The sequence below is a fragment of the Vicia villosa genome, linkage group LG5 (genome assembly GCF_029867415.1).
Source record: "Vicia villosa cultivar HV-30 ecotype Madison, WI linkage group LG5, Vvil1.0, whole genome shotgun sequence".
Lineage (NCBI taxonomy): Eukaryota > Viridiplantae > Streptophyta > Magnoliopsida > Fabales > Fabaceae > Vicia > Vicia villosa.
The window spans coordinates 64,019,382-64,032,814 of record NC_081184.1 but is presented as its reverse complement, the minus strand read 5'-3'; the positions used below and the strand labels follow the sequence as shown (position 1 = coordinate 64,032,814).

The 13,433-nt window shown below is 35.3% G+C and overlaps 1 protein-coding gene across 1 annotated transcript; it reads left to right on the top strand.

Moving 5' to 3' along the window:
* Nucleotides 1-11,328: 11,328 nt before the first annotated feature.
* LOC131606684 (transcription factor MYB4-like) lies at nucleotides 11,329-12,829 on the top strand. Its single transcript, XM_058878850.1, has 3 exons — nucleotides 11,329-11,461; nucleotides 11,593-11,722; nucleotides 12,428-12,829. Exons 1-3 carry the CDS (start codon nucleotides 11,329-11,331, stop codon nucleotides 12,804-12,806), a joined length of 642 nt encoding a protein of 213 aa, XP_058734833.1. The 3' UTR covers nucleotides 12,807-12,829.
* The last annotated feature ends 604 nt before the right edge of the window (nucleotides 12,830-13,433 follow it).

Below are 13,433 nucleotides of genomic sequence, written 5' to 3'. Positions count from 1 at the left end.
TTAGAGGGTATCTAAGCAGGTTGTAACTAGAGTGATCGTGTGGATCAGAATACTCTAGAAAGTCTTAGAGGGTATCTAAGCAGTTGTTCCTGGAGTGATCAGTGTGTGATCAGAAGACTCTGGAAGACTTAGTTGCTGACTAAGTGGAGAACCATTGTAATCCGTGCGATTAGTGGATTAAATCCTCAGTTGAGGTAAATCATCTCTGCGGGGGTGGACTGGAGTAGTTTAGTTAACAACGAACCAGGATAAAAATAACTGTGCAATTTATTTTTATCTGTCAAGTTTTTAAAGCTACACTTATTCAAACCCCCCCTTTCTAAGTGTTTTTCTATCCTTCAATTGGCATCAGAGCGCCGGTTCTAAGGTGCAAGCACTTAACCGTGTTTAGAAAAGATTCAGGAAGAGAAAAACGCTTCAGTAAAAGATGGCTGATGAAACTGCAAAGTCTACATCTACATCTGGCTCTGCTGAGAAACACAACGGTAACAATGGTTATACTAGACCGCCGGTATTTGATGGTGAAAACTTTGATTACTGGAAAGATAAACTGGAAAGTTACTTTCTTGGTCTTGATGGTGATCTATAGGATCTTCTGATGGATGGTTACAAACATCCAGTAAATGCCAATGGCGTAAAGCTGACAAGGCAAGAAATGAATGATGATCAGAAGAAGCTTTTCAGGAATCATCATAAATGCAGAACTGTTTTGCTGAATGCTATCTCTCATGCTGAGTATGAGAAGATATCTAACAGGGAAACGGCCTATGACATATATGAGTCCTTGAAAATGACTCATGAAGGAAATGCTCAAGTCAAGGAGACTAAAGCTCTCGCTTTAATCCAGAAGTATGAAGCCTTCAAGATGGAGGATGATGAAGACATTGAAAAGATGTTTTCAAGATTTCAAACTCTTACTGCTGGATTGAGAGTTCTTGACAAGGGATACACCAAGGCTGATCACGTAAAGAAGATCATCAGAAGCTTACCCAGAAGATGGGGTCCTATGGTAACTGCATTTAAGATTGCGAAGAATCTAAATGAAGTCTCTTTGGAAGAGCTGATCAGTGCCCTGAGGAGTCATGAAATTGAACTGGATGCAAACGAGCCTAAAAAGAAAGGTAAGTCTATTGCATTAAAATCCAATATCAAGAAATGCACTAACGCTTTTCAGGCTAGAGAAGAAGATCCTGAAGAATCAGAATCTGAAGAAGAAGATGAACTGTCCTTGATCTCCAGAAGGCTAAATAAACTCTGGAAGAACAAGCAAAGGAAGTTCAGAGGCGTCAGAAGTTCAAAGAAATTTGAACGTGGAGAATCTTCTGATGACAGAAGATTTGACAAGAAGAAGGTCATGTGCTATGAATGCAATGAGCCTGGACACTTCAAGAATGAATGTCCAAAACTTCAGAAGGAAAATCCCAAGAAGAAGTTTCATAAGAAGAAAGGTCTTATGGCAACCTGGGATGAGTCAGAAGATGATTCAGACTCAGAAGATGAGCAGGCTAACTGTGCGCTGATGGCGACAGAAGATGACGGATCAGAATCTACATCATAATCAGATTCTGAAGAGGTATTTTCTGAACTTACTAGAGATGAGTTAGTTTCCGGTCTAACTGAACTTCTGGAATTCAAGTCTCAGATTAGTCTCAAATACAAAGAGCTGAAAAAGCTATTTGAATTTGAAACAAAGAAGCTTGAGTTGGAGAATTCTGAATTAAAAGAAAAACTTTTAAAATTATCCAATAATGTTGGATCTCCTTCTGATTCAGAAAAATCCACTCCTAGTCTAAACCATATTCTGAAAGAATATGATTTAAGTTTCAGGAAGTTCTTATCTAGAAGTATTGGCAGAAGTCAGCTAGCTTCTATGATATATGCTGTGTCTGGAAACAAAAGAGTCGGCATTGGTTTTCAGGGTGAAATCCCATACAAACTTGAACCTGTTGATGAAATGAAATTCACATACAAGCCATTGTATGATCAGTTCAAGTATGGCCACTCCCATGATATTAGGCACACTTCACATGCTCAAAGTTTTCACATAACACACACCAAAAAGCATGTGACACAACCTAGGAAATATCATGAAACTCACATTAAAAATTATCATGCTGTTCCTCCTATTGCTTACAATGTTAAACCCAAGTTCAATCAGAACTTGAGAAAATCTAACAAGAAAGGACCCAAGAAAATGTGGGTACCTAAGGATAAGATTATTCCTATTGCAGATATCCTTGGCTGCAAAAAGGACAAAGCACAACATGTCGTGGTACCTGGACTCTGGATGCTCATGACACATGACAGGAAGAAGGTCTATGTTCCAAGACCTGGTGCTTAAGTCTGGAGGGGAAGTCAAGTTTGGAGGAGATCAGAAGGGCAAGATAATTGGCTCTGGAACTATAAAGTCTGGTAACTCTCCTTCCATTTCTAATGTACTTCTTGTAGAAGGATTAACACATAACCTCTTATCTATCAGTCAATTGAGTGACAATGGTTATGATATAATCTTTAATCAAAAGTCTTGCAAGGCTGTAAATCAGAAGGATGGCTCAATCCTATTTACAGGCAAGAGGAAGAACAACATTTATAAGACAGATCTGCAAGAGCTTATGAGTCAGAAGGTGACTTGTCTTATGTCTGTTTCTGAAGAGCAGTGGGTCTGGCACAGAAGATTAGGTCATGCTAGTTTGAGAAAGATTTCTCAGATTAACAAACTGGATCTTGTCAGAGGACTCCCTAATCTGAAATTCAAATCAGATGCTCTTTGTGAAGCATGTCAGAAGGGCAAGTTCTCCAAACCTGCATTCAAGTCCAAGAATGTTGTTTCTACCTCAAGGCCATTAGAACTCTTGCACATTGATCTGTTTGGCCCAGTCAAAACAGCATCTGTCAGAGGGAAGAAATATGGATTAGTCATCGTAGATGATTATAGCCGCTGGACGTGGGTAAAATTCTTGAAACACAAGGATGAGTCTCATTCAGTGTTCTTTGATTTCTGCATTCAGATTCAATCTGAAAAAGAGTGTAAAATCATAAAGGTCAGAAGTGATCATGGTGGTGAATTTGAGAACAGATCCTTTGAAGAATTCTTCAAAGAAAATGGTATTGCCCATGATTTCTCTTGTCCTAGAACTCCACAGCAAAATGGAGTTGTAGAACGAAAGAATAGGACTCTGCAAGAAATGGCCAGAACCATGATCAATGAAACCAATATGGCTAAGCATTTCTAGGCAGAAGCAATAAACACTGCATGCTATATTCAGAATAGAATCTCTATCAGACCTATTCTAAATAAGACTCCTTATGAATTGTGGAAGAATAAAAAGCCCAACATTTCATATTTCCATCCTTTTGGATGTGTATGCTTTATTCTGAACACTAAAGATCATCTTGGTAAGTTTGATTCCAAAGCACAAAAATGTTTCCTTCTTGGATATTCTGAACGCTCAAAAGGCTACAGAGTATACAATACTGAAACATTGATCGTGGAAGAATCAATCAATATCAGGTTTGATGATAAGCTTGGTTCTGAAAAACCAAAGCAGTTTGATAATTTTGCAGATTGTGATATTGATATATCAGAAGTTGTTGAGCCAAGAAGCAACGCATCAGAAGCAGAGTTTCTCAGAAGCAAAGAATCTGAAGATCAAGTATCAGCTTCTCTGGAGAATCTAAGCATTTCTGAAGAACCATCTGTCAGAAGATCATCCAGACTCATCTCTGGTCATTCAGAAGATGTCATTCTTGGAAAGAAGGATGATCCAATCAGAACAAGAGCATTCCTTAAGAACAATGCAGACTGTCAATTAGGTCTTGTATCTTTGATCGAGCCAACTTCTGTTGATCATGCTCTAGAAGATCCAGACTGGATAATTGCTATGCAAGAAGAACTGAATCAGTTTACAAGGAATGATGTTTGGGATCTTGTTCCTAGACCAGATGGATTCAATATAATCGGTACAAAATGGGTCTTCAGAAACAAGCCCAGAATGAGAAGATGAGAAGTTCTTATGTATGGGTATCTTCTGAAATGAAATCTTTTTTAAGAAGTTCTGATTGAAATCAATTAGAAATTGTGATTCAGTTATTACTAACGTTTCATTGTCTAAGTTGATTCAGAATCTCTTCAAAAGCAAAACAGCTGTAACTGGCTATCCAGATGGTAAACACGTGTTCACTATTCCTGGACAAGCGTGCGTGCAGTTGAGGGGACGTCTACTTAGGTAACTGTGCAAATCACGTCTTTTGTCATTATTATCTCTCCTCACGTCACGTAACATTAAATGCTTTTCATCATTTACTCTCTTTCAGTTTTCTTTTTATATTCTTCAAACGTTTCTTTTCCCTCTTATATTTCTCTCACTTTGCATTCAGTTTCTTTTTCGTTCTCTCTCTTTGCATTCATATCATAAACCCTAGCAGTTTCCAATATCTGAAACTTCATCATGAATCCATCGTCAAACTCTGGGAATCAAGATAATGATCGGAAACAAAAGAGAAAGGCAACTGCTGAACCAGAAACCAAACCAAAAAGAGTAAGGATCACCTATGACCCTCTCAAAGTGAACCCGTTTGAAGCTATGATGTCTGGAAATTACTCTAGACGTGTGTATCAACCCCTTGACGGTACCCCTCAATCACCTCCCTCTTCACAGACCTCCACCACCTCTTCCTCCTCATTCATCCTCTCGGAACCACCTTCTTCACCATCTGATATATCCTCTCCTTCAACCCATCCATCAGATATTTCTTCATCTCTCTCACACCCTTTTCCCACCAGAACACCTAATCCCTATAGTGTTGTTTTTCCCGACTCCAGGTTTACTGTCAACCCTCCAACCCCTACCACTCAATCATTTCTGGAGCTTTTACATTCTGATGTAAATGGCTGGCTGGAGATTCTGGGTGCTGCTCACCTTAACCATCTGGATGAGTATGCTACAAGCAACCTTTGGGATACCTTTCGTCAGGATTTTCTGGTTAGGGCTACAGACACTCAGAGAAGGATCATGTCTGAAGCTCCTGGTATTCGTGGTCTTCGGTTGGAAGTTGGTGAAAGTAGCTATCACCATCTCATCAGGAACAGAAGTGTTCTTGAGAAGAAGATACCTACAGATGAGTTGGAAGAAGAAAATCTCTGCAGAGACATCGTGGTGTGGAAACCATGGTTTCCTGTGCTGACTGGAGATTTTCAGTGGCTGTTTAACTGGTTCAGAATGAACCCTTCTGAAAAAGCACCTCACATGGTCTTTCCAGTAGTGGTTTATCCTGCTGAAGTTGCTGGTCCTACTCCTCCAACAAACCTAGCAGCTATTCTTCAAGCGTTGGAAGTTGGAACTTCTGAGCTGCCTGAACCAGAATATGCTAAGGCTACTTCTGAGTCAGACTCAGATGAGGAAATGAAAGATGCACAAGCTGAAGATCTCCCAGAAGATCACCCTGCTGAGATTGCTGTCCCTTTTGGCAGAAATTCAGGTGCCTCTTCTTCTGGTGAAACCTCAGCTCTGATGGAGACCTTGGAAGCTCTTCATCAGAATCAAGCTATGTTGGCTTCTCGTTTGGACGCGCAAGAAGTAGCCAATGCTGAGTTTCGCTCCTTCATGGCAAGGCAAGCTACAAGCACTGACGGGATTCATGATGTTCTGGCGCGGATTTTGCGTAGGCTAGGATCTTAGTCCTTTGGTCTGTGTAGTTTTCTTTCCTTGTTGCATCTGTTTTCCTGCATTCCTCTTTTGTAATCTTTCTTGTTGAAATCAATGAAAAGTTATTTGTGTTTCTTTCCTTTTGTCTCTTGCTTTGCATCTGAATCTCTTATGCTTTTTGATGTTATGACAAAAAGGGGGAGAAGATAAATGATAAATGATTTGATTAATCTATCAGTTGCTGGGTAAAGCTCCCACACATTTACTAACAAGAACTGCAAGTTCTATATGGTTTAAGTGTTTTGCAGGTATAAAGAAGTGAAGAGAATCTTCAAAGCAAACACAAGAAGCAAAACCATAAGAAGTGTTATTCTGTAAAAAGAATAAGCTCATGGAAACTGAAGCAAGCTGAGTGCTGTCAAGCTTCAGAAATCAGAAGCAAGAAAGAAGAATGAATCAGAAGCACTGATAATAGAATTTGATCCATATTTGTCTATTTGCTCTGACAAAATTCAATTTGTTCTGATACATTATTTTAGCCTATATGGCTCTGATACATATCATGTGTTCTAATATACATTTTATGTTCTGACTCGTTCATGCTGACTTTTGTCGTTTAGTTTTTGTTCTGTAACATTTCAGGATGTAGAGATGCTCTGATGATGCTCTAGTACATTCAACAATGTTCTGATACAAATCTAGCATGAAGTGATGCTGGTAGAAATTCAAAGCTCTGAAGCTATCCGAGGGAAGCAGAAATCAGAAGCTGTGAATGTTCTAAAGATCCAGAAAACTCAAGTTCTGAAGCTGTCCTAAATGGAAGCAGAAATAAGAAGCTGTGAATGTTCTGAAGATCAAAGAAATTCAAGTTCTGAAGCTGTCCTAATTGGAAGCAGAAATCAGAAGATGTGAATGTTCTGAAGATCAAAGAAATTCAAGTTCTGAAGCTGTCCTAGATGGAAGCAGGAATCAGAAGCTGTGAGTGTTCTAGGGATCTAAAGAAATTCTAGTTCTGAAGCTGTCCAATGGAAGTAGAAGTCAGAAGCTATGAATTCTCTGAAGACAGAAGCTTATGTGATCGTCTCTACCGAAATAATCAGGGAAGTCTTTTATTAAAGTTCTTCGAGTATTTATTTCAGGGGGAGATTATTTATCTCAGGGGGAGATTGTTAATCTCAGGGGGAGACATATTCATATGCTTATGCTATAGCTGTGTAATTTGTCTTTTGCCGTCTGCTCTTTCTGATCGCAAATTCATATCATTTATATATGTTTTTGTCATCATCAAAAAGGGGGAGATTGTTAGAACAAGATTTGTTCTGATCAATTATCTTAGTTTTGATGATAACAATAATATGAATTTTGCTTAAGATAATATGGTACTCTAATCCAATGCAATTTCCTTTTCAGGAAATATATAAAGAGTATGCATAATTCAGCGCTCAGAAGCTTTGTCTCAAGGGTTCAGCATGCAACATCAGAACATGGTCTGGCAAGACATCAGAAGATGGTCGAAGCAGAATCAGAACATGGGTCTATGGAAGCATCAGAAGAACATGAGATCAGAAGCACTGAAGTTCTGATGGTATCACGCTCAGAAGCACTTCAAGGTCAGAAGATCAGAAGATGCTTTGCACCAAGCTGTTTGACTCTGATGATATTCAAACGTTGTATTCACAAACATCAGATCAGAAGGAAGTACAAGTGGCAAGCTACGCTGACTGACAAAAGGAACGTTAAAGGCTATTAAAGGCAACGTCAGTAGACACAGCGTGAACAAGGCTCGAGGTAGTTGACAAAAGCGTATAATATTAAATGCGATGCTGTACGGAACACGCAAAGCATTAAATGCACTCAACGGTCATCTTCTCCAACGCCTATAAATATGAAGTTCTGATGAGAAGCAAGGTTAACGATTTTGAACAAAACAACTCATATTAACTTGCTGAAACTCTGTTCTATTCAAAGCTCAGAATCTTCATCTTCATCAAAGCTCACTACATTGCTGTTGTAATATATTAGTGAGATTAAGCTTAAACGTTAAGAGAAATATCACAGTTTGTGATTATAGCTTTTAAGAAGCAATTGTAATACTCTTAGAATTGATTACATTAAGTTGTAAGGAACTAGAGTGATCGTGTGGATCAGAATACTCTAGGAAGTCTTAGAGGGTATCTAAGCAGGTTGTAACTAGAGTGATCGTGTGGATCAGAATACTCTAGAAAGTCTTAGAGGGTATCTAAGCAGTTGTTCCTGGAGTGATCAGTGTGTGATCAGAAGACTCTGGAAGACTTAGTTGCTGACTAAGTGGAGAACCATTGTAATCCGTGCGATTAGTGGATTAAATCCTCAGTTGAGGTAAATCATCTCTGCGGGGTCGACTGGAGTAGTTTAGTTAACAATGAACCAGGATAAAAATAACTGTGCAATTTATTTTTATCTGTCAAGTTTTTAAAGCTACACTTATTCAAACCCCCCCCCCTTTCTAAGTGTTTTTCTATCCTTCAGTATCCGTGATGATGTGTTGGATCAGTAAAGGGCATGATTCCCATTGTGTGGAATTTGTGCTGGCAGGGCGGTATCTTGATGATGTTGGATCGGTCATGGGTTATCACCATTTGATGATGTTGGTACAACATGCATAGTGTCAATTCATACATATGCATACTTTTATAACATGATTGGATGTATTCCAGTGTTGTAATTATTAATGATGTGTTAGTTGATTGTTTGGTGATGATAAAACTTGTTTGAATGTCTGCTTATGAAACAATTGGGTGAACGATGCAGCTATGATATGTTATTGCTTTATAGCCTTATAACATTTGTTAATTATGATGAGACTCGCCGTTACATGTTGTCATTTTCAGATTTAGGATAGCGGCTGTTCGACTTGGTGAGGATTAGATCATGAGTCAGTTATTTAGTTAGCGTCAGGTGTCATGCTCTGATATTTGTAACACTGGGGACGCAATGTTTAGAGTTTATGGTTTATAACTATGGTTATGTTTTGATGTTTTGAAGGATAAGTTTTATAGATGTTAAACTTAATCAATATGATTTGATTTCCGCTGTGTTAACATGGAATGTTTTTAATTGATGATGAATGCCTCAGTGAATGCATGACATAACTGGACGATGTTTAATTACTCTTTGAATTGTGGCACCCTTATTTTCATGTACTCTGAATAAACTTATTAATTGTCGCGGGGTTTAGAAAGGGGTGTTACACTGTTGTTGTGGAAGAAAGGTAAGAGAATGATGAATATGTAGGGGTTGAGTTTGTAGAGGAAAAATCTGATGAGAGAAAACTGTGTTGCAGAGAACTTTATTAGTATTACAAGAATTTGTTTAAAACACACTATTCTATCAAGAACAAGTTGTATAAACTGATTGTGGATAGTGGCAGCACGAAAAATATGGTGTCACAGAAATTGATAGATTATTTGAAGTTGTCCAAAGAACCCCATGAGAAAACATACAACATCGGTTGTGTAAGCAAGGACTCCCATGTTCGGGTAACACTAGCTTGTAGAGTTCTTATCTTCATCAGAAATTATTACAGAGAAGAGTTACTCTGTGATGTTCTTGATATGGATGTTTATCATATTTTACTTGGTAGGCCTTGGCAATTTGATAATGATATCACTTATCGAGGACGAGATAAAGTAATGATGTTTACATGGGATACATATAAAATTGCCATGGTTCTTGTTTTGCACACTTTGATAAGAATCCAAGAGAAAATAAGTCTAGGTTTATGGTGATGACACAAAGTGAAAAAGAGCTTGATGAGGTTGTTAAAGAAACTGATTTTTTATGTAAAATGGTTAGTTTAAGGTTGAGGAGTGTTGTAAAGGAGGAAACAATAATTCTAGAAGAAGTGTTATGGATCCTAGATAATTTCAAGGAATTGACAACATATGAGCTATTAAACAATTTGCCTCATATGCAAGATAAACGTTAAAAAGTTAAATATTTTAATATAGGAGACAATGTGATGGTGTTTCTGCATAAGGAGAGATTTTTAGTTGGCACTTACATCAAGCTGCATCCACGCAAGTATCGCCCGTCTAGAGTGACCATAAATATCCATGATATAATGCTTATGTGGTAGCTCTATCGAACTTCAGGAATATATCAAATACTTTCAAGGGTTAAATATGTTTTTAGTCCCTATAAATATGCGACCTTGCATTTTTAGTCCCTATAAAATTTTTCTTCAATGAATGGTCCTTCTAAAATTTTCATGCATGCAATTTCAGTCCCTGCTGTTTTCTAAAATTTTAAAAACTGTTTAATTACCCTTTAATTTTTAATTTTTTTAATAATTTTTTTTATATATGTTTAGAATACTGTAAAATATTTATTTACCAAGTTTTAGAATTTTTTAAAACAAGAAGAATTAAATATGAATTTTTCAAATTTCAAAAAATAATGATAAAAGTAATGAAAATCTCAACTTAGAAATTAAATTTTGAATTTTCTTTTTTTCTAGGAACTTTTTAAAACATTACGAATATGTCTGCAAAATAATCATTCTAAAATGTACATCGGTTTGACAGTAGGGACTGAAACTAGGTGCATAATAATTTTATAAGGACCATTCATTGAAGGAAAATTTTATAGGGACTAAAAATGCAGGGTCACATATTTATAGGGACTAAAAACGTATTTAACCCTACTTTCAATGATGCAGATGAGACTCTTTATCAAGAAGAAAACTCGGGGTCAAGTTCTTCAAAGATGGAGGAAACTGATGTTGGAAGATTTTTTTAAGACATCCAAATTTGTTTCAAGCCCAAAAATAACATTTTAATATTTTCTGCAATTTTCAATGTATTACTTAGAGTTTATTTTATTTTATTTATGTTTTAGATTAAAAGTCTATTAGGATTTCTTTGTTTTATGTATTTAAAGACTTTATTTTATTTTATTTATGTTTTAGATTAAAAGTCTATTAGAATTTCTTTGTTTTATATATTTAAAGACTTTATTTTATTTTATTTATGTTTTAGATTAAAAGTCTATTATGATTTCTTTGTTTTATGTATTTAAAGACTATTTACATGATTATCAGTATTATTATTTTTTATAATAGAGTTTAGAGTTTTTTTCTTTCTCGTGAATTCCAGTTTATTTAACAAATATGTTGTTTATAAATTTATATTTTATTTTAAGTTTAACACTTACTATTTCTTTTGAGTTTCTGGCTGCGTCAATTTCTCTCATTAACATCAAATTCAACACATGATAGAATTTCCCAGAAATGAGTGACAGTCAGAAAAAGAATTTTTCCTTTCATATTTCATAATAAATTTAGCTTTCAAGATATTGACACTTTCTTTCTTTATTCCTTGCCCTTCTCACCCCGAAACACACCATAATAATAAACTATTGAAGCTACAGAATATGAATGTCTATGTTTGGACACTGCACTTATTTTTATTACTTTATGTGTGAAAGAACAAAAAATCATCACTGTATAAGGTACCAACAATATTATAAAATATGAGTGTGGGTGCATTTTACTACTTTTTAAAATACTTTATAAAGTAAAGTCATGATTATATACTGGCATCCTAGCATATCACACTATAAATACTGAGATCTCTTTTTTCTTTTGTTTGAACTCATTCATATAAATTTGGTCTGAAAAAATAAATAAATAAGTCCTACAAAAATGGTAAGAGCTCCTTATTTTGATGAAAATGGAACAAAGAAAGGTGCATGGAGCGAAGAAGAGGATCAAATGCTTATTGCTCACGTTCAGAGACATGGTCATGCTAATTGGCGTCAACTTCCCAAAGTTGCAGGTATAAATTTTGTAATTAATTTAGTATTAGTCAACTACAGAGGATATTTATTAGAAAATATTATCCGTTTGTATTAATTAATCATGATTTTTTATTAATTTATTGTAATTAGTTTCTCTTGTCGGTAACAGGTTTAGCCAGATGTGGAAAGAGTTGTCGGTTGCGTTGGCTGAATTACCTGCGCCCAAATCTAAAACGAGGGAGCTATACACAGAACGAGGAACAAATGATCATGGAGTTGCATAAAAAGCATGGGAATAGGTATGATTTTTGTTACTTCATATTAAACTTGGTCAATTGTAGAACGAGTCTAAGCTTTAAAATTGTAATAAAAAAAAATTACATAAAAAAAAAGTTAATGCATCTAGATTACAATTGAGTCTAGATGCAACAGTTATTTAGACACTGTTTTTGTTTATATCATAATAGATATAAAAATTCAAAGCATGAGAAAACGATGGAGTAAAAAATCTAACTATGTTCTATTTGACGAGCTATATTTTCAATTTATAGTTTATAGATTTATATTTTTAAAGATATCACTTTGATAAATGTCATTTCCTATAAGATACTAATTTTTTTTTTTATTAAAGTGGGTGAAGTATCTCAACTATATTTATTATCATTGAAATTTTTGATCTCGTAAAATATAAATTTTAGTTTTGGATTCTAAGTATTTGATTTTTGATAAAAATAATTGAACAAACATAAATGAAATTGTCCGATTTTATTACTAATGCGATGATCATACACATGATTTTAATTCACATTGTAATTACCGTCTAATATGATGAAAAATATTAAAAGAGGAAGAAAATTGTAACTGATCATATGTTTAAAAACTAGAGTAAATTGATCAATTTATTAGGATGAATCAAAAACTCATCATCTAATTTTGTAAAATAAAATTGATATTATTAATCAGTTACAATTTAAAATTTTAATCTTAAATACAATTTATTACAGATGGTCTCTTATAGCTGAAAGTTTACCAGAAAGATCAGACAACGAGATCAAGAATTTCTGGCACAGCCACCTAAAGAAATTCACAAGGAGCAATGAGAGCAAGATTACTCAAGAGATTGAAAAGACAAAAAGTTTGGAAAGTTCATATTCAATGTCTTACACTGCTACTAAAGCCAGTTCCCCTTCAATTTCATCTAGTCATGTGGAATCAAACATGGACTTGTATAGAATAGAAAATGATGTTGCTTCTTGGGAAACATGGAATGGATTCACCAACAATTTTTGGACTGAACCTTTTGTTTATGATAACACATTCAGTCAGGATTACTTTCCCATTTCATATTGTGGAGTAGAGCTAGAGGATCCATATTTTATATAGTGTACTCCCTCCGTCCCAAAATAAGTGTCGCATTTGAAAAAATTATTTGTCCCAAAATAAGTGTCGCTTTAAGTTTCCAATGCAATTTTAATTTTTATCTTCCAATTATGCCCTCTAATTAATACTCTTAATTTATTATTCTCTCACTTTACATTTATGATCATTCAAATACACCAATAATAAACAGGGATAGTTTTGTAAAAACACTATTATCTCTATTTCATTTATTACATTTTCTTAATCTGTGTGAAATGACCAACTATGACATATATTATGGGACGGAGGGAGTAATATATATTTTAGTATAATAGGATGGTCATCACAATATATAAGTTCTAGTCCCCTAGTATTCAGGATATATTGCATATTGCTTCTTCTCCCCATCCAAAGCAATAAGGCATGAGGAAATTGAGGTTGAGGAAGAACAATACAACGGGTGCTCGTCATCTATATCTCTTTTGTGAATTTCAAAACTAGTGTTGTCACTTCATAGGGACCTTTTGACTTGGATCGATCAAGATATTTCTATAATATCATTGGTAAATTAACTCGTCGTTGATCTTAAGTGTATGCATGCTTGTATGTTTGTTCCTTTTTTATCTTAAATTATGATTATAGTTTCAATTT